The 23,872-nt window shown below is 40.8% G+C and overlaps 2 protein-coding genes across 13 annotated transcripts in view; one reads left to right on the forward strand and one right to left on the reverse strand.

Moving 5' to 3' along the window:
• Positions 1 to 18,044, reverse strand: part of LOC134534325 (YEATS domain-containing protein 2) — a 24,400-nt gene extending 6,356 nt beyond the window's left edge. Inside the window, exons 1-10 of one of the 5 annotated variants that reach the window (XM_063372709.1) lie at positions 17,444 to 18,043; positions 16,465 to 16,575; positions 15,206 to 15,378; positions 14,555 to 14,847; positions 14,271 to 14,450; positions 12,631 to 12,776; positions 9,034 to 10,717; positions 8,305 to 8,485; positions 6,008 to 6,158; positions 446 to 613 (exon numbers count right to left, since the gene is read on the reverse strand). In XM_063372709.1, coding sequence (XP_063228779.1) covers positions 446 to 613; positions 6,008 to 6,158; positions 8,305 to 8,485; positions 9,034 to 10,717; positions 12,631 to 12,776; positions 14,271 to 14,450; positions 14,555 to 14,847; positions 15,206 to 15,378; positions 16,465 to 16,561 — 3,073 coding nt within the window. In that variant the 5' untranslated portion in view covers positions 16,562 to 16,575; positions 17,444 to 18,043. Of the gene's footprint in view, positions 1 to 445; positions 614 to 6,007; positions 6,159 to 8,304; positions 8,486 to 9,033; positions 10,718 to 12,630; positions 12,777 to 14,270; positions 14,451 to 14,554; positions 14,848 to 15,205; positions 15,379 to 16,464; positions 16,576 to 17,187 lie in introns of all 5 variants that reach the window. The other 4 variants (XM_063372711.1, XM_063372714.1, XM_063372710.1 and 1 more) reach the window with 4 other exon arrangements.
• On the forward strand, positions 17,989 to 23,613 carry LOC134534327 (gamma-glutamylaminecyclotransferase). 8 transcript variants are annotated; one of them, XR_010075484.1, is made up of 4 exons: positions 17,989 to 18,182; positions 19,034 to 19,304; positions 21,717 to 22,093; positions 23,298 to 23,613. XR_010075484.1 is itself a non-coding variant. In XM_063372716.1 (3 exons), the coding sequence occupies exons 2-3, from the start codon at positions 19,068 to 19,070 to the stop codon at positions 22,038 to 22,040; spliced, it is 561 nt and encodes a 186-aa protein (XP_063228786.1). In that variant the 5' UTR covers positions 17,990 to 18,182; positions 19,034 to 19,067; the 3' UTR covers positions 22,041 to 22,162. The 8 variants fall into 8 exon arrangements, 6 of the variants coding, with proteins under 6 accessions (XP_063228786.1, XP_063228788.1, XP_063228789.1 ...); XR_010075485.1 differs by lacking the exon at positions 17,989 to 18,182 and adding an exon at positions 18,198 to 18,549 and having other exon boundaries at positions 21,744 to 22,093; XM_063372716.1 differs by lacking the exon at positions 23,298 to 23,613 and having other exon boundaries at positions 17,990 to 18,182; positions 21,717 to 22,162.
• The last annotated feature ends 259 nt before the right edge of the window (positions 23,614 to 23,872 follow it).

The following is a 23,872-nucleotide window of genomic DNA, read 5'->3' on the forward strand; positions in this document are numbered from 1 at the left end:
CACATGGCCGGTGCTACCGTTGCTACGGCAATGGGGCCCTACTCGATTAGGTAACTGCTCCCTGATGATGGCGACCGCAATGTCGACCGTAACGTCGGTGGATTATTCACCAAGGACACGGCTACAACCCATACAATGGCCGTGGAAGCTTGCGAACATTATTGAAAATTAATATAACTAAAACAATATACATAAAGGCCAATTTTTTTTTATCTTTGTTACTAAAAAAGGATGGGGGGGGGGGGGGGGGGGGGGGGGAGAAAATCATGACTTCTAGAAACGGGGCCCCACAGAATGATGTGGGGGGGGCCTGCAGTCAAGCAACATACAGGACCACAGAGATTCCAGGTAAAATGCAGAAAAGTGTGAAACAGGGCGTGGCATTGCAAGGATACACTGTGTACTTGTGAAGACAGGACAGAAAGGACCGTGCTGTCTGTCGTACCGATGGGCGCGGGCGCGGGCAGACCCACGACGTCTATCTCCACGTCATCGTCGGCGCGGAGGGTCGCGCTGCCGCTGGTCTCCAGCCACTCCAGCACCTGCATGGGCTCGGAAAGCGTGCTGCCCCCCTCGGGCACGGCACACGGCAGCTCGTGAGTCTTCGGCCCCCCTGCATGAGAGAACCACCCCGGGACTCGCACTGGCTCACCACTCACGAGCAGGGGCCAGGTCGTCGTGCGGCGAAATGCGATAAGACCGAAGTAACACCCACAAGCACCTCGATACCCCACCCAATACCTGAATGCAAGTTAAGGGCTCGGTTCACTCCCATGCTAGCCGAATGGCGGGATAGGGATTTACAGGTTAAACTTAAATGCACGCGATTCCGTCAGTTATTGTAATAGAAAACTAAAACAAACACCAAATTGTAGATATTATAAGCATACAGGTTTCTACGAAAACAATTTTAATTTAATTTAAGTTTTTAAGTTTGATATTGTAAAATTAAGTTTTAAAATTGTCACAATTATCAGTCAGTATGTTCTACCCCCTTAATCAACTCGTAACAACGTTGGTCATATCTCAATCTCACGAAAAGTCCTTGGCTTTGGCAATGTATCTGGTTAAATATACAAGCAACACTAAAATTTTTAAATGTATATTGTGGAAGTGCCTGATGTATAGGCTGCAATGCACGCTGGTAATATGACGTGCTCCGCCGGCGGCTGACAAGAGATAAGGGCCGCGTAGAATGAGAGAAGGAACGGCCTAGTTGCCACTTCGCCTATCTCCTCCTCACCCACCCCTTATCTTCAGCTCTCACGCGACAGTAAAACCGCACTTCAAGTGATTTTGTTCCTCGGTTCAATTCTCCAGTTGCTACGCTACAGCCATGGGAAGAAATTGGCGTAAGTGTTCCAAGATCGCCCGACCTTTATCTCACCGTAGAAAGTCCATGAAAAATCGAATGAAGCTTCTTCTAGCATCTAAACGTCAAAGTAAATGGTATATATTTTTATTTAACGTTAAGCCCTAAAAACGTTTAATAAGATGATAGGATTATACAATATCGAGGAGGTTTTGCATCAATTAACACGTCTTTGTCTGAAAACAATATTTCCGAATCATAACTGTGTAATAAGCATGCTTTCTTAACAATAGTCATGTATTTAACATTTAGTTAAAATATGTATTTGTACTAATTTCTTATTTTATTATTGTTAAGCACATTTTATTCTTATTTTTATTTTACAGTTCGGCTGTTTGTGAAGATTTTAATGAGCATTTACCAAACCTCATTGTTGAAAACAGCCAAATTGAGAGTTCTTCATGGATAAATTTACAAGGAAACAGGATATTCAGACCCTCATATGTAATACCATATTTATTAAACCTACAAGAAAAGCACACAAGACAGTGCACTGCAGGAACCATTCAGTTCAAAAAAGTTATTTCCTATTATTTTTAACTGATAATAATGTATTCGTTATGGGACTTACTCAAGTTAAACATGGATATTTATTATTTAATACGTAGCTTCACAAAATTAGTGGGTAACGTTTATTAATTGAGTTGCTACCATATAGTACGATTTTGAAATGAACTCAAAACTAGAGAGTAAGTAAGGAAGACTGCAGTACTTGTGCAATTAATTAATTACAGTTGTGGCCTTATTTGTATCACTGTGCATTGTGTTCACGAATTTTCCAGTATTTCTTATACTGACCCCACTTCCAGCCTCCTGATCCCGAAGTAACTACAGCGACACAGGTAGAAGATTTATCTTGACTCTGAAGTGCAGACCGATTCAGGCTGGATTTATTGTAATATGAGACTAAATCAAATTATGTGATTGAATTTAGGTTTTGTAATCAGTGAAATGTATGATGTTTGAAAAATTGAAACATTTATCACGGTAAATCTTTATATTTACTTACCTAAATTTGTGTAACATTACAACACTGACGAGAGTTTATATGTTTGGAATGCCAATTTTTTACTTAGCATAAAGCTAAGTGTAATTAATACATCATATTTGATATAAATAGTAGACAAATCAATTGTGATACTTCAAATAATCACAAACCAAAATCGCACCATGGAGAAATATTTTTTTTTTACCATCTACATTGTAACTCTACAAGTTTACCTGGGAAACTAAATATTGCTTGAGTTTCATCGAATGCCTATAACAAAATCATTATACATCTTTGGTGTGGTCGTACATAGACCTTTCAGGGGTTTCCCCCCTTTTCTTTGTTGACCCGGCGCTCTTAGCCATAAGGCCCTGCCGCCCCGGGCCCCCACGGGCGTGGATATGGATGCGACATAAACGCAATCGGAAAAGCCGCTAGAGCTCCGGCTATGCACAGAGGCTGAGGCATGTCCACCACCTCGGCCCCCTGTTCGCTCAGCTCGCCTCAGCCCCTGGAGCAGCACTGCTGGCGCCTACATCACACTGGGACCCCTCAGTCACCCAGTGGAGGCCGTCCCGGTGTTGTCGTACAGTAGTGTCTCGCTTATCCGATATAAACGGGTCAGCAGAAAGTCGGATAGTTAAAATGTCGGATTAATAGGGAATTGCTAATAAAAACATTATGAAAGTAAAAGTTTGCTAATGTTTTAAACAGTTCAAACCTAATAAACATTTTTACAACCAAAAAATAACAAAAATATCTGGCTGAATAATAAGTTGCAGTACCTAGAGTTGGGATCAAAAAAAATTATTATGACACAAATTGTCGTTTATGTTTCCGATAGAATAGTTTTTATTTTTGAGATGTCAGATAATACGAAATGTTGGATAAGAAAAGGTCGGATGAACGTGACACTCCGGTATTTGATTATTTGTGCATAATTCAGTCATATTCATTTAGTAAGAAAATGAAAGTAGGTAATCAAAATAAATCATAACATTGCGTGGTTAAGTTTATAACAATCATTTATTGGAATTAAATAAAACCTGCATGTGTAGTTCCGATGCGAGTGGTAAATTCTCTGTTTTCAATGAGTAGAATTCGTGATTTTCCGGAGGTTCAAAGTACAGGAGGTGCTTTTGGGCGTTATTTATTTAATGCCTAAATTATTTCGATAAATACTAATTGTTTACATGGAATTATGTTAATATAAAGCAGTGTTTACGTTTACAGTAGTCAAATGTCAAGTTTCCTTTCGAAATGACTGTGAAAAACGGGGAGGTTCATCGCAGCAATGATGGAAATAATTTTGTGTCCAATATAAGTTATAAACCGAGGCTCCAGATTGTAAGTATCTCAAGGCAATCGCGGGCTACATATATATTGGGTGAAAAATATTGGGTCAAGTAAAGTATTGCATTAAATGTTCCGGAACCACGAGATGAAAATAAACTGTGGAAAAATGCTAAAATGTCGTTTATTTATTATTAATTCTGCTTGCGTTTTGTAACATATTGTCCCAGCCTAATCAAAACGCGAGTCAATAGGCCTCAAAGATATAAATTTTTTATTGGTAAAAATGTATTAGCCTGGATTAGTATATATTGCACTGAAGATTTTCTGTTTGTCACACAACAAATTCTTTTCAATCCAGTGTTAGTTTAATACGGTAAAATTTCAAATTTATATAAATATAGAAACATTTGAAACAAACAAACGGTACGTATTTTGCTGAATGTATCAAATATTTATTATACTTAAAACCGATTGGATGATGATATCAGGAAACTAAAAAAAGTTACATTAACTTATTAAAATATTGTTTGCAAAATCGAAACCATTAAATAAATGTATATGTCCTTTATGGAAATAACTTTAAACTGAGAATACACAAAAAAATAATTCTGTTTTAATTCTTGAATCACTATATTCGGATTTTGCCCTTAGTTCTGTGGTTTTTTTTTATTAGAATATAATTTTGTAGGTATTGTTCTATTTAACCTTTCATTAATCGTACCGGACTGCCTTTCCCACCAGCCGGCCAAATGGTCCACGGACTGCTATTCAATATATCCATGGTTAAACCAGCAAGCAAATAGCACACGCCGCCAATTGGGGCCCATTCGGAAGCAGAAGGCACTGCCTAGCTGCCCTCGGATAGCTAGCAGAGCGACCGCGGAACCGCCTGACTTCGGTAGCCCATAGCCCTTGGTGCGAGCGTCACGTGTCAGATAACGCTTGGCAACACCGCGTTGTAATTATCGTGTCCCCCCCGCTTCTGCCCGGATGACAGCGGCGCCCGGGAAGAATATATGTCTGTGATAACGCGTGTTCAACTGATCGTGACTACTAGCGCTCTCCAGCGGGACAGAATCACAACCGTGACCTTGAACCGAGCCCTTAACACACCATTCAGCACAAAAAATGTAACAACAAACATTAAATCAATCAGCAATTTGACAAAACTTAACTCAAATTACAAATATTTAATGTTCTATGGGATCGTCCATTAATCACGTGAGGCTCAAAAAAGGGGCATAGGGGGGGGGGGGGGGGGGAATGTTCGGGGGAAAAAAAAAGGGGGGGGGGGGGTAGAGATATATCATGTGTATTAATTTTTTCGCGCGATTTCTACTAAAACAGAAAAGCGACGCGTGACCTTGACTCGCCGTAGCCAGGCAACGATATCCCCGCCCGCCGCAACATGAACCACCCGGCTCGGCTTGCCAGTCACCAGTAAGACTTTGATTTTGGCGCCGAATAAATACATGCTGTGCTTAATTTTCCAGAATTAAATTAGATTATACCTATATTTAAAGATAATATTCTGAAATTTTTTAAAAATATCTGGTACCAGAAAAATACACGTGATTTTTTTTTTGGTGGAAAAAAAAGGGGGGGGGGGGGGGTTGTATAGTGTAAAACCTCACCACAAAACACTAGGGGGGAGGGGGGTTAAAAATTTGCTAAAAAAAATCACGTGATTAATGGACAACCCCTATCATGGAAAAGTCATTGAATCTAGGTAATTTATCTTGTATGAATTTCATACGAGAATGTATTACCTAAATGAATTGGGAAAAAAATTTTTTATATCATATTGTTTGATTTTTCATCTCTTACATTTGTAACACATTTTTTTTATTAATTATGGCAAATGTTTCAAACACACAAATTTTTGCGGACTCATTTTTTTTTTCCCGAGTAGTTATGTTCTAGACATGCTTAAAACTAATGATTTTACTATATCAGTACGTCAGGTGTCAATCACAATGAGATTATTTCGGTGAAATAAGTACTAAGATATACTTTAGTTTCCTATTTGTTAAATAATACACTTTTATTAAACGACTAAAAGACAATGTATACAAATAAAAACACTAACACCGAAATCTCCCGTTTTAGAAAAAACGAAACTGTCCTGAAAATAAAACCATAATATCTTGTCCCTAATGGTGTTTTATCTTTTGATTTCCATTCCTTCCCATTAAACTGGTTTCAGGAATAAACTGTGCTCTCGCGACTATCCTTCAACAAGCTGAAAGCCTGCAACATCACAGCTACAGCACGAAACTGAACTGTGTAGTGCCGGGTAGTGAATTAACAGCATGTCTGGGTGCACCACGGGGTCAAGGCTAGGAGCTCACCGCTGTCACCGCCGTGCTGGGACACCGGGGTGTAGCCGTGCCGCCGCGCCCACTCGACGATGGCGCGGGTCGACCACACGTCCTTCGCGCAGCTCAGCTGCAGCTGCTGCAGCTGCAGCAGCAGCTTCTGCACCTTCTTGGCCCTCAGCCACTGGACACAGCGCAGTCCGCACGTCACCGCTTCATACACAAGTTAGCTTCACTTCTCGCAGTTACACCTGCTCCTTTAGGCGCGTCATGAAAAATATCATGACAGTGAATTTTTACGATGCACCAAAATTTTAACAGGATGGAAAAAAAAAGGGCTGCATTCAAATGAAAACTATACATGTGTTTTTTTAATCTTATATTTTAGTGATGAAGTGGTCGTTATCAATAAAAAAAATTTATTTGCTGTCAATATTAGTGATAGAAATTCTGTTCATAAACTTTTTCAAGCATATTTATATAAGTGATGTTATGTTTCCATTGCATCAATTATTTTCATTATTAATTAAAATTCATCTAGATTATTTTACTAAATTAAATAATTACTTTTATACACATGTTTATAGCAATATTTTATGATTAATTCTTTAAATTTTTTAATATGATTGAATTTATAATTTACCAAACAAATTTATAATATCAACCTAGCCTTTTATTATTTTAGTTCTATTATTTGCATGCATCATTTAAATTAGTTTTTTAATCATACCAAGTAAGTATAACTTCTAACACGTGTACTTGAGTACACACACTTTTTTTTAATGTGCCTCTTTTATAAGCTTAACTGGCTTAAAATGTTGTTCATTTGTAACATCCTCTTTGACTCATCGGACACCACAGCAGTACTAAGGGCGCATGGAGTTCCCCAAATGTTGAACACCAGATCACTTTTGCAATGTTGAAATTTTCTGGTTGTCGTTCTCTACACTACATAGTTTTTATGAGTGGCATGCTTCATGATATTGCCAGTTTGACACGCGTCTGTGATGCGATCCAATTACAGACATCCATTATATTTTTGTAAGTTAACTTCAACCAAATTAATCCAATATATTTTTTGGATTTTACCAATTCTTTAAAGCAAAATACACTTTTGAAAAGTGTTGTGGTTATAACCAAGAGAGGCACGAACAAAACATTTTTTGTACTAAAATAAATACGAATGTTATTTGTAAACAAGAATACCGTTAAATTATCAATTATTTAGAATAAAAATATTTAGTTTTAAATAAGTTTAACGGGAAAACCAACACCTCAGTCACAATCATAATTGATCACAAAACTAATTCTAAGTTTATAAAAGATAAGTACGTATGTACTAATTTTGCAATCCCCGACAGTAAGCACCAGCCAGTGCGAACCTAGTTCACTCCACGGAGCAGAAGGCATAGTGCGGTGGCAGAATGAACGCTGACGAGAAGAGCAAGTTGGCCCCGTTTGCCCTTGTACACCCTGGTTACGAAACACTCGCATGTTAACATGTAGCTTGCGTTCCGGGTGATCAGCAACCAAACCAGATAGGATATTACTGAACCAATATGATAGTTAAATGTTCCATGATATTAGTTTCTCCAAAACAGTTTGATTTCAAATATTTCAGGATCCACTTTTTCAATATATGTAATGAGTTATATAATATGTAAGTCTAACTTTTTGGAACAAATAAATAAAAAAAACGTTCTAAGGTCGTAATGTAAAAATGAGTTACTAGATTTAAAACACTAAAAAATTTTCCAATCTTTTTTTCTTTTATTAAGCTGTGGTACAAACATCATGCTAAATAAAATAGTTTCATCGAATTTAATATTTTAAAGATTACATTATTTGTCATTATGGTAAAGTTTTGATATAATTTGCTGTTTAAGTTTCATGATTTTAATTCCATTTCAGCAGTTTTTGGTGTATCCACATGATCATTTGGCGTCACATGGTGTACGGAATGGCTTTTCGATGTTGTTTCGGTTTAATCACAATTTAACATAATTCGATGACTTAGAATGAAAACCTCGTATCTCAATTTTTGGACGAAAATACGTTTTTTATGTTTTTGGCTGGAAAACCTCGTATCTCACAAAATGTTTGGCTGAAAAGAAATAAAATGTGCATCCTACTGCTATCTATTGGGAAAAAAAGAAACCACGTATATCAGTAGCACGGTTTTTCGTCTCTGCTGTAAAATGTGAATTTTATGAGATACAAGGTTTTCATTCTAAGCCATCGATATAACCTTGTCCTAGTATTTATATTGCGGCCTACTCGCGTGCAGAGCAATGACGGGCTCTGCCGGGCGGCGGGGGGAGGGAGCTCACCTCGGCGGCCCGCTGCTTGCCGATGTTCCAGGCGAGGAAGGCGCCGTGCGAGGGCGCTGCGTAGGGGTGCACGGCCCTGAAGGCGCGGTCGGACGCCAGGCGGCTCACCAGCGGCAGGTGACGCAGCAGCCAGCGCACGCACAGCGTCTGTGTGGGGAACCGGCACGCCTCCACCGCGGCCCTGCAACCAGCCGGCACCGCCGCGCCGTTCCCTCACTCCCTCGCTCCCCACTCCCGCCGTTACAGCCCTTAACAACCGCGACTTGTCGAGTATCAGCAGGGATGAACTGGTGGAACAATCAGAGAAAACCAGTTAGCTCATAGAAATGTACGCCACATTTCCCCACGTGCTAATAGTATAGGTTCGACCCGGCTGGGGATGGAATGTAACTAGACACTTATTATTCTGCAGCATTAAAAAAATAATAGAAACGTATGAAAATTACATGGTATATATCTTGGATCTAGGAAACTGTAGCAATTTCCATAAAGGATGCTACTTAAAATTCACGGCTTGTCGCAGCCTTACTCCCAGGAGAAAGGGGCCTTCGACGAAGGGAGGGGCCAGCAAAGAGTGTGGTAGCGGTGATTAAATACTCATGCTGGAGAGTTTTGGCTAGCAGTTGAAATTTTTTTTAGTTACGTCCCTGTTTAAAGATTAGCAGAATCCCCAAATACCCAATTTTTTTCATTCGTCAACATCATCAACTGTATGACCTGTGCACTCACTTGAGTGCCTCCTCGTGGTGGCTCGTTCGGGGCGGCGTGGCGGCGGTGATGGGGCCGTGCGCGCGGTTCAGCACGACCATCTTGCGGTCGGCCTTCTTGGCGCCGGGCCGCGCGATGGGCGCAAGGGGAGGCAGGGCCTGGCCGTTCGTCACCCGCGTCTTCAGCAGACTGCAGCCCGGTTTGGGCTGCGGGCCGCTCGAGACCCCGGCCGCTGGCATCTTGAAGACCGCGGCTTGCTGCTGGGGCTGCTTCACCACGTAGCACTGCCCGTTCCTCAGCAGCAGGACCGTCTGGCCCCGCCCCGGCTGCGTCCCGGCGGGCGGGGCTTGTTTCGTCACCAGCACCACCTTCTTGGACGTCATAGTCTGCACACTACCCACGCTGCCGTCAGCCACCTGTACGTTCTTCACATCCGACGCACTTCTTGCTGGTGGCAACGACGAATTCGACAAGAGCGACTTGCTGTCTCGCACTGCATTGTTTACCACGTGACAAGCAATGTTGGCGGAGGACCGGGATAGCGTTGGAATCGCGGTGCCAGAGGGGACGGAGCACGTATCTCGCCCTCCAGAGACGGGCAACTGGGGGACGGCGGCCGCAGAGTTGTCGGGAACCGTCGCCGTAGAGCAACCAGTCCGGGTGACGCACGGGAGCCGAGGCCTCACCGCTGCGGTGCTCGGCTTCTCGGGCTTGGAGCTGTTCGATCTCGTTCCGGAGAGCGTGATGTAAAACACATTCCCCGACGAGTCCATGCACTTCACGCGCGTCCCTGCTCTCCTCGACACATCCACACTCTGCACGTCTGGTGCCACTTTGGCCGCGCCGGCACAGGTGGAGGAGTTACTGGTGGCTACTTTACCTACAGGATGTTCTACTGGATTGGTAATCAACAAACTACTATCTACACTACTTGTTTTGGTTTCTGGAAAATCATTTACATCATGTTCTCGTACACCATTCATGACTGAAAAAGGAACATTATTATCACTGCCATTACACATTTTTGTCGAATTACCCTCGTTCACTACTTTGGATCTTTTTTCTTCTCTTCTTGGTGGTTTCGCACAGCTGAAATAATCATGGTCAAACATGGTGCTAATGAACTCAGGTTTGTCATCAAAATTTTCAGGGCCATTCTCTGAAGGGCCATCAACTTCTAGTTTGTTCTCAAATTGTTTGATGCCCACGCACCTCTCTAACGTGTCATCAACCAGTATTTCTTCTTCAACCGTCTCCAGTTTGATACCACAGTCGGCAAACACATCTTTAGCAAGGTTGCCACAGTTCGTTTCCGCGTCACTGTCCAAAGGTTCTTCTTTGATGGTGACGTTGCAATCCGAACGACCGGCCGCCGAGTGCAAGGGAATTTCCTCCTCGCGCGTTTGCGGCTCAACTTTGCAGAACGACGGCTCAGACGCGTCACTCGAGCCACAACTCTCTATCCCGGACTCCTCCTTGACGCACGCGTTCCCGCCTTGCGCACACGTGTAGGGGCTGTGCAGCTCCGCGCCGCTCACATTCCCGCGGCCGAGGGGCGACGCACGCTCGGCGGTCGGGCCGGTCTCGTCCGTGGACGGGAGCCTCGCGTCACCGACCTGCTCGTCGGAGCAGTTCCCTTCTCCCGGGGCGCAGCTCAGGGGCGTGGGGATCACGTACAGCCAGATGTCCACAACCGTCTCCGCACCTGCACATCAACGCACAACTAATACAACTTCTATTACCAATGACTAGGGACAAGATTTTACTGGTATTTTTTTTCCAGACACTCTCAAATGTGTCTAAATACAAATTTCACCAAAATAGTACCATTTTGACTATTATGTAATGCTTTTTTTTACAATAAAATAATTTGTAATAAGTATGTCTAGGGAGAACTATTTGGAATAGATACATTTTTGGAGGGGTGTGTGTGTGTGTTTGGAAAATGTACCAAAGGCAGGAGTGTAAATTACTTGCTACCAATGTTTAAAAATAAGAGATAAAGCTTTAACACTGTAAAATTCTTTAATTTTAATACATAAATATTTAATTTTTTTGCATCTAAGCAAAGTTCTGCTGAAACACTGATATTGATTTCATGTTTATAATTGCATTTCGGTGCTTTCTGATGTATTACTTGCATTTCAGTGTTATATAATGCACTGACAAGCTTTTGGGTGTTATTTTGTTTTTACCACAATTCACCACATAATCTTGTCCCTGCCAACGATGCAAGGAGGTGTCGGAAGTGACAGCGACACAGTGATGGACCAAGAGCAGGCGAGGGAACGCACTCAGGGAGACTCGCCCCAGCACACCCCAGTGTCGGCAGTCGCGCTTGGCACGGCACCAGCGAGCAACCGTGCCCGGACACAGTCTCCACCCAGAGCGCACTGCTTACCAACTGAGCTGCTTTCACACATGCCCCCCCTCAATCAAATATATGCACTAATGACGTGCAAGCTGAATCCAACACAAAAACCGTGTTTGTATTGCTGTAAACCTATAAAAAAAATTTTTTTTGACGTGACAACATCTAATAAATCGATGAACGCAGCTGCATGCACGAAAAAGTGTCCCGTAACGCACATTGACCCGTTACGCTCATTGTACGCTTGCGTCGCATCTATCTCTCTTCCACTCAATTGGAACAACCATCGATATGACTTTTTTGAGGCACATTAAACTTGAAACACTCCCATTTGTTTCCTACTTTTCCTATCATCGTCCTATCCTTAACAGAATAACACAGATTGGAAGAAGTTAAATAGCAAACATGTATAAAAGTTATAGTTAAAATAATCTCTTCGTTAAAGTAATAAACTTATTTGAATTAATGAGTGCCAATAAAAGTAAATTTATCAATTAAATTGTAGATTTCATTTCACTCCTTCTTTGTATCCCTACAAAATAGTGATAATTCAATAAATGTGATTCAATTTTATTCATAAAAGTATGCAATCATTTCATCAATATTTTGTTATGATGTCACGTTAAACTATCGTCCGTAAACAGACTTTACAGACAACCAATTTTTTTTGTACCAAAGTGAAAGTAAGCTTGCATTTAGATAGTCCTTTCACGAGGTATCAATATAATCCAGGAATGAAAACAACGCTACGTACTGTAGACCTTAGGCTATCCTAACACCAGATGCCGCAGAGTGCAGCCACCGCTCAGAACACTAATATTTACCGGTATACTTAGTATATATTCTATTCCGCGATAGGATAAGAGTCCAAAAACTTTTGACATTATTTTTGCTTCAGTGATTGGGCCCACAGTTTATCTGAAGGACTCTGGGCCAACGAAAAAATTTTGAACAGAAGAATTAGCGAATCACGATCATTCCGGTCAACGGGTGTTACGAGTCGGTAACCAATCAGCAGATGTAATTTGCATGAAAGCATAGAGAGAGGATCATGGAGTCTATCCTTTAGGGATTTGAAATCGCGAAGTTTACAGGTCTCTGTCTATTAGGTATCGTTACGTATTCCTATGCTCGTAAAAATAAATTAATGAAACAGTATAAAGAACACGGTAAGGACCAGATACAGCAAGTATTAATACTGAACGACATGATTGGCCTACGAAACAAAGAGCCCCGGGGGACCGCACCTAGCCTCTGCAGGCCGGTGTACGAGCTGTCCAGCTTCAGGTGGTGCAACAGGTCCACGGGCTTGTTGAGGGGGTGTCTGAAGTGCACCTGCACCCTCGCCGGGAACTCGCCCCAGCCCCGCCGCGACAGGTGGAACGGCGGCGAACTGCAACACGCAGACCACCACGAGCTTCACCAGTCTCCGCCTCGCCGGCCCATGCTCTCGTGGGCGAATTGGCAAACCTGAGCATACTACAGTTTTTTTAAGTTTCAATCAATTTCAAAATACAATGACAGTAGAACCCTGTTATAATGTTCCTGCATATAATGTTTTCCTGCTTATAATGTCATATTTTTAAAGTCCCAATATTTCTCCCATAAGGACAATGTATTTATTTCCTGCATATAACGTTCATAAATAGTGTAATTTCCTGCTTATAATGTTTGCTCTCTAACATTCAATACATGGGGAAAAAATGTTTTAAAACCATATTATTCCAACACTTACGATAAAAAGTTTCCTTTATGTATGTTTATGTTTACAATCACTGCCATACAATACAAGAAGTTTGCTAAAATACAATTTTATGCAATATACTGAAGGTACACAATGTTCATAGTTACGTGTCAGTTGGCAACCTTAGTCAACTCTTCTCTTCCTTGCCATTCCAGTGGGTATTCAGATGCACGTACATAGTCCTGCGATATTTAAGTTGCCAACCATTGAGCGAGGGCATAACTAAAAGTTTTTCTATTGCTTACAAATAATTTTTTTTCCATTCATACGTAGGAATCCCAAAATTAAACATTTTCAGGTGGCGAAGGAGTAGACGTTCTCACTCTTAATGTTGTCATCATGAATCGTGAGACAATTTTACAAAAAATGTGGCAGTGTATCTTTAAAGACAAACAAAATTTAACCAGGGAACAAGATGAAGTTGAAAAATTGTTGGCTTGTTTCAGAAAATTCATGTATCAAGTATACTATCTTTGGTTTTAACATTAAAGTTGTTTACATAGCTTGGTGAGTCCATTGGTACAAAGCTCAAACATTGTTAAGTGCTAAATTGAGATTTCCTGCTTATAATGTTTTTTTCTTGTGCTCCCTTGAAAAACATTATAACAGGGTTCTACTGTATTATCAAACTTTAGAATATTCTCCAATACAAATATTAAAGAGTGGGAAAAATTATATCTTGAATATTTTTGATGATAGTAGAAGTCGTGCATTAACAAATAATCCTGAAAATGGTTGTAAATACTCCATAACCACAACTTTAATAAGACTTCTTTTATTTTTGGTTTTTAGGGATTTTTCTATAGTGTTTGCATACTGCATATCGTTTGCTAGCCTTATGTTTAAAATGATGAAAATATTTCCCAATTACAGATAGTGAAATATAGAGAAATAGCACACAATCGCTCCCGCCCACATAAAATCAGCACTATTAAGGCTATCATTTGCAACTGAATACACTTAAAAAATTATTGAAGAGTACACCAAACTGAGATACAAAAAATTCTTAAACTGCTTGCACTGACCCATAGCTAATTGTAAGGTTCATAGAGATAAGCTGTGGCCACAATCGGAACGTTGTCGAAGCTCATGCACCGGAAGAGCTGACCGGGACCGTCACCATTCCCCCGGCAAAGCACTCACGTCACTTCCACGACGTCGTTCGGGCGGAAACTCGGGTGCAGGAAGAAGCGCACTTTGGAGACAAATCCCGACACGTCCGGGGCCTCCCTCGGGCCCCGCACGTAAATCATCCACTTGTGGCTCGCCGAGTCTTCCCGGGAGTCCACGGGAATCCACTTGGATATGTTACCGATCACCAACCTGGGACCAAGACATAACCCACAGTCTCAGTTGTTCAATTGCACAGCATTTAACCCAGCAGCTTGATAAATAAACATTTTTCATCTCCAGAAAACACGATGCACCTTTTCTTAACTTTGTGCCGCAGTCCCCTGGACAAGCCTATCTGCGGCTGTAGCTTGGTCTCGTCGGGCTTGGGCGGGACGTAGCGGGGGACCTTGGTCACCCTGGTCTCGGGCCCCGCGCCGAGGCCCGGGGACTCTGGGTCCGGGGGCTCGCTCTTCAGCGCGACGCTGCTCGCCTGGCGGTACTTGGACGGCCGCTGCTCCAGCTGTCCCAGGAACGGATGCTGCGGCTGCTTGCCGATCAGCTTCTTGACGGCCGGGTGGATGTGGGTCTGCTGGCTGCTCTGCTGACTCTGCTCGGTAAAACAATTCAGTTTTTTAAATTTAAGTTATGGTTTACGTCAAGTCAGGGCAGCAACTAGAGTCTCTGGCACCCGGGGCATGAATGGATTCATGCGCCCCCCCCCCCCCCCCCCTCTTTTTTTGCACATACCTCGGAAAAATGGTGCTATTTAAGCATTTTCGGTACCTACATGTAACAGTTTCTGTGCTACTGTAACTTCCATGCATGAATCCACTAGTAGGAATTACAATGCAAGCGATTTCGGCGCCCCCACAGCTTTGTGCCCAGGGCGTATGCCCCGCTTGCCCCCCCTCTAGTTGCGGCCCTGCGTCCGGTGGATACGTGCAGAGGGCTCGCGGCGAGGATACCTCGCTCCGCGTGTAGTAGTTCCTGACGATGGCGTAGCGTAGCAGGTGCAGCGTCTTCTGGGCGTGGTGCAGTCTCTCCTGGATGCACACCGCCTCGCGCTCCTTGGAGCCCAGCTCCTTGCCGAACTCTCGCTCCACGATCGCGCACACCCTCTGAGACACGTCCGCCTTGGCTGCAACACACCCTCGCTCACTCCCCGCTTGCTCCCCATCAGACACAGTGGAACAAGTGCTAGCGGTATTACAACTTTTAGTGATGTTCGAGTGATTCCGTACAGGACCTAGGTTTAACAAGTCGTTAGTTTATGCTAGCTACTTTCAGAATACTTTATAGTGGTGTGGATGGGTGGTTAGGTTAACTACATGAAAAAAAAAAAAACATTAAGTCATTTTGGTGAAATTTTCGCGTTGCGGCTTTTCCGTAAATATAATAATAAAAGTCGGAAACACTTTTTTTTTCAAACACTTGATGCTGAATATTACTTTAAATAAAAATATAATTTTTCTGAAGTTTGTTTTTGTGTTAAGTCCCTCTTGTAAATAATTACTGTAGATAATATGTTAATAATATGTCACCGTAGATTTTAAGCAATGTTATGATGGTTAAAAATGAATTATTGTTTTAGATGCTCATTGAAGAATTCTTTGGGTTAAAGGGTCCGGTAAGGCACAGGAGCTATTAGGTATAAAAAAAATTGGACTGGTTGCATTATAAAAGAACTTATATGGATAAAATAATAGCAACCCCTAGTACTGAAAATAAGAAAAAAAATATTACCTAGACCACTATTCCCAATTTCTATTAATAATTAAACCTAGAGTATAAATCAATAAAGTGTTGTTTACAATTAAAAAATATGCTTCAATTTTTAAAATTTCAATTCAAAATTTTTCATTAATATAATAAACTTACTATCGACTAATCATGTCATTAATGTTTGTTCATAACATTATTTGTAATTTTTCACTTTGTAATTTTAATAATTGTAATATTAAAGGTTTAATTTGAATATCCCGCCATTCATGCAGCTGTAGTAGCTCTAAACACCACCTGGAGCAGCACTACAGCTAATTACGGTGATGCCAACAGTAAAATTTGGATTTTGGGAAAATTTGTTTTACCTATGTTGGTGTGTGTGGATAGGGCCTAAAAAAATAGGCGACCACAGAGGAACATTGCTGTCACCCCTAGGGGACACCCTTATTTTTCCTATGCTAGTGAGCAGACACCAGACCACAGTTCCCAACACAACACTCACCATTTTGCTCCAGCAATCGTAGACGCTTGGCTTCATTCGGTGCACTGTCTTCATAATCTGGATCTTGTCCGTCGAGAAATCGCTTCAAGCATGCCATTAGGCTGCACAAAACTGCAAGCAACCATCACACAAACATAGCTATTTTGGATAGTCTATAAACATTCAGTTCATTCACATTTAACTAGGTAAACACTTTGTAAGCCTTCCCCTATCTTACGATAGTTTCAACTCAGCAGAGAACAGAATGTAGATTGGTGATGGGAAATGAGTAATCTGATTACACAATCCCTGAAGACCCTAATATATACATTGAAGTTACCCCTGAAATCATGGATAGGCTTGTTGTGACTTTTCCCAAACACCAAACACTATTTAAGTGAAGCTGGCTTCCAAAGTATTATGTTGGCCTTCTGGACTTCACATAGATTTTAGTTTCAGGGAATAAAATATGTTGCAGTGGTTAGAGGTTTAATAGAGAAAAACCATGGGTGTAAGCTCGCAGTATGGAATACAGAAATACAGGCACTCTTCCTTGGTAAGGTTAGAGGGAGTGGAATAAGCTTGATGTAAGGTCATATACGCAAATGTGATGGAGTTTGGAAGGGGAGTGAACATAGAAAAGGGAGGGAGTGAAGGAAGTTTTATTCGTGGAACCTCATTGCCAATGGGCTAACGCGCAATTGCAAGAAAATGTAAATCTAAATATACCTAACCTAAACATACCTGTACCCAACTCTACAGATGCGAGTTCTTACATTTATACATCCAAATAAACCGTAACCCAGCCATATGTCTAAAAATCACCTCAAAATCCAAAAATTACAAAACAGCAAAACACTTTTTTTAAAAATCAACACACACCTGTCACTATTTAAAGGCGGGTATGGATGTGAACATTCGCCGATAGGTACAAACATTTCATCGCTCATTACTTTACGACTGTAAACTCAAAACATAGAATATTAAATTTTCCCCTCACCCTTGATTATCCACAATTATCATGCACTGATGAATTTTTATTATTTCTTCTATTAATTTAACTTATGATGACCCACAAAGAAAATATTTTTAGATAGTTTATCCTTCTTGGGTGGGTTGGTAGAAGGCAATAGTTGGCGTTTAAAAACATGAGGGACCGTGAAAATTAAAAACCCAAACAAGAAATTTTATAATGCTAATGTCAATCTTTAAATATAATTAGAAATAAATTTTATTTATGGTACGCCACATATCGCTTCTTCTGAAGGCCGCTTTCCTTTTTCCATCGGCAGTACTGAGGTTACTGGCCAGTAGAGAACAATTTTGAAATCACCATATTATGTTAGAACTAATTTTTGCAAGAACTCTTTCCTCCCTGCTCTTGTTAACAAGCAAGGTACCGATTTATTTGTCTTTAATTAGACTGGTACACGCTCTTCAAATATATTTGCTGAAACCATTATTCTCTATTTCACAACGCAATTAAGCGTGCCCCATGCAAGATAGTATCTTCCAAGTTCAATCGTTTAAGAAACGGAATGTATCTTGTAATATTATATGCGAAATGCTAGTATGAGCGGAAAATTTCACGTGGCAACGCACGTGACAGCGTGATAGGCATTGTTATAAACCTTTATCTTCGATTGTTATCGCGTCACCCGCATTGTTATGCGATGTAAAATATATTTAAACTATAGAAAAAAAAACTAAAGATTATTTGCTGAAGAGGCCAGTAACAGGTGAATCCAGCTCATTGTTGCAGTGAAAATGTGCTAACTAAATATTTGACAGTTAATGAAGGAATTAATTCAGTATACGGAGGATTTACAGCAAATGCACTATTTCTCTCCAAATCAGAGTAATTTTACAATACAGGATCAAAAATTAACACGTCACTAGAAAGATCCAAAGGAATTTTTTTTTAAATATTTCACTAAGTACTGAAGATTTTGTAATGGCAAAAAAAAAAAAAAAAAATAGCTTCCAATAAATTACAGATTTGTGAAATCTAGTTATTATTGTTTGTGTTTTCGTTTAAAGTTGAAAGTAGTTGCTGCTGGGGAATTAAGTGAATAATAATTTAAGTAAAATGTTGGTTGGATTAGGGTAAGCTACATTAATAATAAGTAATAATTAATAATTATATTAGAGTGCAAAATATAGTTTAAGTATCACATTCTATACGAGAATAGAAAGGGCTATTGCTAAATAAGTCGAAATATTTATTATTTGTTAAATAAGTCGAAAAATCGTGGCCGTATCAAAAACGTGTGATTTAACAGTGAATTATGGTCATAAGTTGAATAAAAAAAAATTTCCAGAAGGCCTGACATAATTTCTTTGTATTGTAATATTTTTGTTATGTCCAAGATCTTTCGACGTACTAAGTACTTAATTAAAACAGCAAACATTAGGTACCAAGGGATAAACTTGGATGCGTGATACTTGATCACTGTGTGGGCCTACCATTGTTGAGTAAAATTTGGTGTAACATTGCGTTTAATATTCTGAAATTTTTTAATGTTAGCTATAGTAAAATCAACTGTTGTTTTTATGTAAAAAAAAAAAACTTGCTAATGCAAACACGCAGGCATGAGCCGGGTCTCCGGTGAACACTCACTGCCATGGGCTCGGAGAACGTGTTCGTGTACGGCACGCTGAAGCGCGGCGAGCCCAACCACCATTGGATCACGAACCCGTGCAACGGATCCGCGCGGCTGGTTGGCGTCGCCCAGACGGTGGAGCTGTATCCGCTGGTCATCGCCAGCAAGTACAACATTCCCTTCCTGCTGCACCACCCAGGACATGGCCACGTGGGTACCAGCGTGGAACAAGGGGTCGAGTGTCTTGCCGTTACGGAGGTGATTAGAGGTGCCGTCTAGGGGCATGGCCAGGGGAGGGGGAACCCTCGGGGGCTTGGTAGCTTTGAAAGATTTTTTTAATAATGCGTGAGAGTACCATGATAGCAGGGGCGCAACAGGGGGGGGGGGCAAGGGTATTTTGCCCCCCCCCCCCCCCTGAAACCTTGAAGTGGGGGCAAACGGGGGCAAAGAAAGTACTGTGTAATCAATATTTAGATAATAAAACTGCTTAAGCTTCAGTAGGGGGGATCGATGATTCTTTATAAAAAGGTATATTGCCCCCCCCCCCCCCCCCCTCTTTGGAAATTTAGTAGTTGCGCCCCTGCATGATAGTACAATCTACGTGATACGCGCAGATCACACAGTTATGGCCGGTAACGCTCATAATCTGTAGATGTTTTTTTTTTTTAACCGTTGGGTTTGAAAGGTTGTACATTAAAACAATATGGAAATGTTTTGTCCCCGGACCCTAAGTGTCTCTCGACGACCCTGGAGGTAGCCTGGGGATTGCAGCGGCGAGGTGGAGCAGTGTTGGAACATACAGGTGCGGGGAACAAGAGTACCGCGAGGAAAACTCACCACATTTCCCGCTTACGCTTGACCCTGGTGGAACCAAGTCACCCGATCAGCAACCACTTTTAAATGTAAGGGCAAGGGTCCCGAACAATCGTGAGCAATTTCTTGACAGACAAGTTAAGGCCAACGTGAATAGTTTACATTATTTTGAATTATTACATCATTACTTATAATTAGAGATTCCAAACATAGGCATTTCATCAATTCTGATTCTTAACAGCTGGATTTAATTTCCAGCTTGATTACGATTCTGGATCATCGATCTGCAAAATTTGTGAGTTGAAGAAATAGTAAACACATATTTAATGTATTGTCACATACAGATTAGAAATAAATACGCATCAACAAAAAAAAAATTCTGATGTGTGACTAATCTAAATGAAATGTTTTCAATATTTTTCACACTACGACATAGTAGCAATTATTAAATGAAATACAATTATAATTACTGGTAGTACATACACCTTTTTAAAGTACTTCAGTTACATCCAGCTACACAAGTTCCATAAATTGAGAACACATTGCACATGCAAATAATAATAATTAGATATTATTATCACCAAGTTTGAAAGTAATTAATCAAAATTTCCAGTTGCAACAGGAGGGCCACCTCCTGGAAATATCAAATTCCATATTTTTTCAAGGGTTTTCTGTCATCTTAGTTTATGGTCAGACTTGATAAAACCTCGTTTGTCAAACTTCATAGTGTTATAAATAACAGTCTTATTTTATCAAAGTATTTCTCTTGTAAATAATTTGATGATTTTTTTACATTTTGCCTCGAATTTAAAAACATCAACTGTAATAATAATTATAGAGTTGAATATATATTACACTGCACTATACTTGGACTGTTTACACTTGATTACATACACATCTACATTTTAATATGTATGAACACAGATGATTTACCACGATAGTGGTTGAGGACGTGACAAGAAATGAACGGATCATCAACTGCCACATCCAGAGAGCACACAACGTGCGAATGAGGCCAGTGTTTATTTCAGGTCCTTAATGAAGCTTGAAGCAGCCAGACTGCCGTGGGCTGGCTGGCAGTCCGGCGGGAAACAACAAAATTTCGCCCCCGAAATAACCAGCACCACCCAAACCAAAGCGGACAGCAATGTCCAAGTTCCCGCCCTTTGCTTAGTAGTTTATTTCTACTCTGCCGAACTCTTCTTCCGGAACCATCCCTCTGATTTCCCATACGCATCCTGCTTTGATATTAATGCATGAAATTTTGCATCCCGCATGTCAGAGCCCAGGGTTTTCCCTGTGTCTATGCAGGTTTTACCCGGGCCCAACTTATCTAGTTTTTAGTCTAGGATAGTCAGTGATGGGAGTTAAGTCATGGCGCCAATCGCTGCCATGACTGGCCAATCCCCCTCCTAGCACATGATGCATGCGTCCTCTCCCGCAAGGCTAATACCCTGCATGATTAGAGCGTATGGGTAGAGACCTGCAAAATTCGCGGATTCATTGACCTCTAGGACAGACTCCACAGTCCTTTGAATGCTCGCGGAAATGACACCTGTTCATTGGCTACTGACGCGCAAGACGTCTGAACTAGGCCGTCCGTAATTCGACACATTCTCGGTTTAGTGTTTGCCCGGATAGAATGCGCGCCAGTCGCAGAAGCGGTACGAAGGTATAGTTGTTTTGAGGCTGGCCTATCGCGAAATGAATCCGCGAAATTTGCATGTCTCTCTCTACGTATGGGCTTCGGCCTGAGACTCACTTAGAGTCTTTCCCGAACCCGGAACCCTCCCAAACAGAATTAGTTTTTAGTTAGGTTAGGAAAAGAAATCCCAGACTGTAAGGTGAGGTGGGCAGGACGGGACGAGCGACGTGTGCCCACAGGCGGTGTCGGGGGAAGTGTACAGCGTGGACGGGGCCATGCTGTGCAGCCTGGACGCGCTGGAAGACCACCCGCGCCTGTACGCGCGCTCGCGGGTCGCCGCGCGGCTGCTGCCCGCGGGGGAGACTGTCGCGTGCTGGGCCTACCTCCTGACCGCCTTCAGGCCGGAGCTGCTCGCGCTGCCGTGCCACACGGACTACCGCTCCAGCGGGCCACACGGCCTCGAGTACTGCGAGGGGCGCTCGCGAGACCCCGGCCACGAGCTCCTGTGGGACGTGAAGCCGCGAGGCGGGGCGTGATTGGCACCCAGCCGGCTAGCCCGGATTCGCCCATGCAACTTGAAATACATGAAGTACCTATCATACGTTTTGCATGGCTTTTTAAATAAATAAATAAATAAATAAATCTGTATGGTACTTAATCGTTGCAGTGCTTAATTTTTTTCGATGGATACATTTTCCACTGGAAATTACTTTAAAAACGGTGTACCAGTATCCTTCACACTCAAGTGAAGCAACTTTACGGTGTGCAACGTGAAAAATGTATTTAGTGGAAATGTTATTCTTATCTAAACATTTTTTTTTTTTAAATTGAGATGAAAAGATCTTGGCAACATACGCACTAGATCCTCAAAAGAGGCTTGATGGAAATTAATATGAATTGTTTCATGTAGGTTTTTTTTTAAGTTTAAGAATAATAAAAATTAAATTTTGGAAAATTTGCCCTCGTTACAGCTGCAGCAAATCAAAAATTATTTAGGAATGTTATTAATAATTTTGATTACAACTTATATTAATGGTCCAAATCATTTGCGCTATAGTTAGGGGTAAGATTAAATGGTAAATTGTGATAAAATTGAAATAGCACCAAAAGTATGTCAATACACAGCACCAAAATGCAATTAGTCACGTAATTAATTAGCATTTCCAATCAAAACTTAACTCTAATGACAAATACCTAATCTTTTAAGTATTAAATTCAATGAAACTAATTTATTTAGCATGATGTTTGTACCAGCACTTAATAAAGATTGGAATAAGTATCTAGTAACTTTATTAGTTACTCATTTTTACATTACTACTTTAACACATTTTTCAAACACATAAATACTTAACATTTTTATTTTATTTGTTCCAAAAAGTTACATGTGCTTATTACAAATCATATTTTTAAAAATGCATCACGTATCAAACAAAATAACAGTTTTGGAGAAATTAGTATCATGAAACATTTAAGTATCATTTTTGTTAAGTAGGTAATATGCTATATTTTGTAATAAAGTTCATAATAAAAAAAATACCAAAATAACATGTTTTTAAAAAAATATGGGCCTGAAAATAATACCATAAAAACTTCTCTCTAGCTATAGTTAATAGTCCTAGTTAGCATCAGTATGTTTTACTAGTCATGAAATTTGTTCATGCTTGAAAAAGCAGAATTTGTTTTCTACATTCTCAAATCCTACGAGACTTCCCTAGCATGTTTCATCGATTCCTCGGGCGGTGTCGCTAAGTCTGCGTGCCGCTGCCGAGAAAATGGTTATTTATTTGTTGCAGCAACAACGAATCGTCGTTGGACGACGTCTGAAGTTCTCACAGTTGCACGTAGCTTCTTGAACGAAAGAGAACTTAAATGAAAAACCTAGACATCTGCTGTGCTAAAGTGTCGATGAGATCTGGACTATAAAGGGTTGATTACTGCTGTGACTACAAACTCTCACGACAACCAATCATGCATGCCAAATATGTACAAAATTTTCCACCGTTGTAATTTGAATTTTGGTCATGTTTGCATACTCTCCTGTTATGATTTTTTAATGTAATTTCTGCAATTTAAGAAATTTATCACCAACACTATATTTCAGATAAAATGTACAACTCGAGTGATTATTTTCCATGACCTATTTTCCTGTCTAATGATTTGCGATAAAACAGAAATAACATGTCAAATCATCTAAAACAGTAATCTTATAATTTTTGAAATTCAAGGAATGTCATTATTTCAGGACAAAAAATTTGTACCTAAGTGTACGAACCGCAAAAATTAATTTAATTTTTTGTTTTATTTTGCATCTCTTGGAACCACACATGCTCACTTTTTTTATTTATATGTATTTATGTTAGACCAATTT

This window comes from Bacillus rossius, chromosome 7 (genome assembly GCF_032445375.1).
Source record: "Bacillus rossius redtenbacheri isolate Brsri chromosome 7, Brsri_v3, whole genome shotgun sequence".
NCBI lineage: Eukaryota > Metazoa > Arthropoda > Insecta > Phasmatodea > Bacillidae > Bacillus > Bacillus rossius.

Excerpts from the sequence above, each read along its gene's own strand:
- LOC134534327 (XM_063372716.1), top strand. The coding sequence starts at position 19,068 with ATGGGCTCGGAGAACGTGTTCGTGTACGGCACGCTGAAGCGCGGCGAG. Across the intron at positions 19,305-21,716 it reads AGTGTCTTGCCGTTACGGAG|GACGGGACGAGCGACGTGTG; the intron begins GTGATTAGAGGT and ends TGAGGTGGGCAG.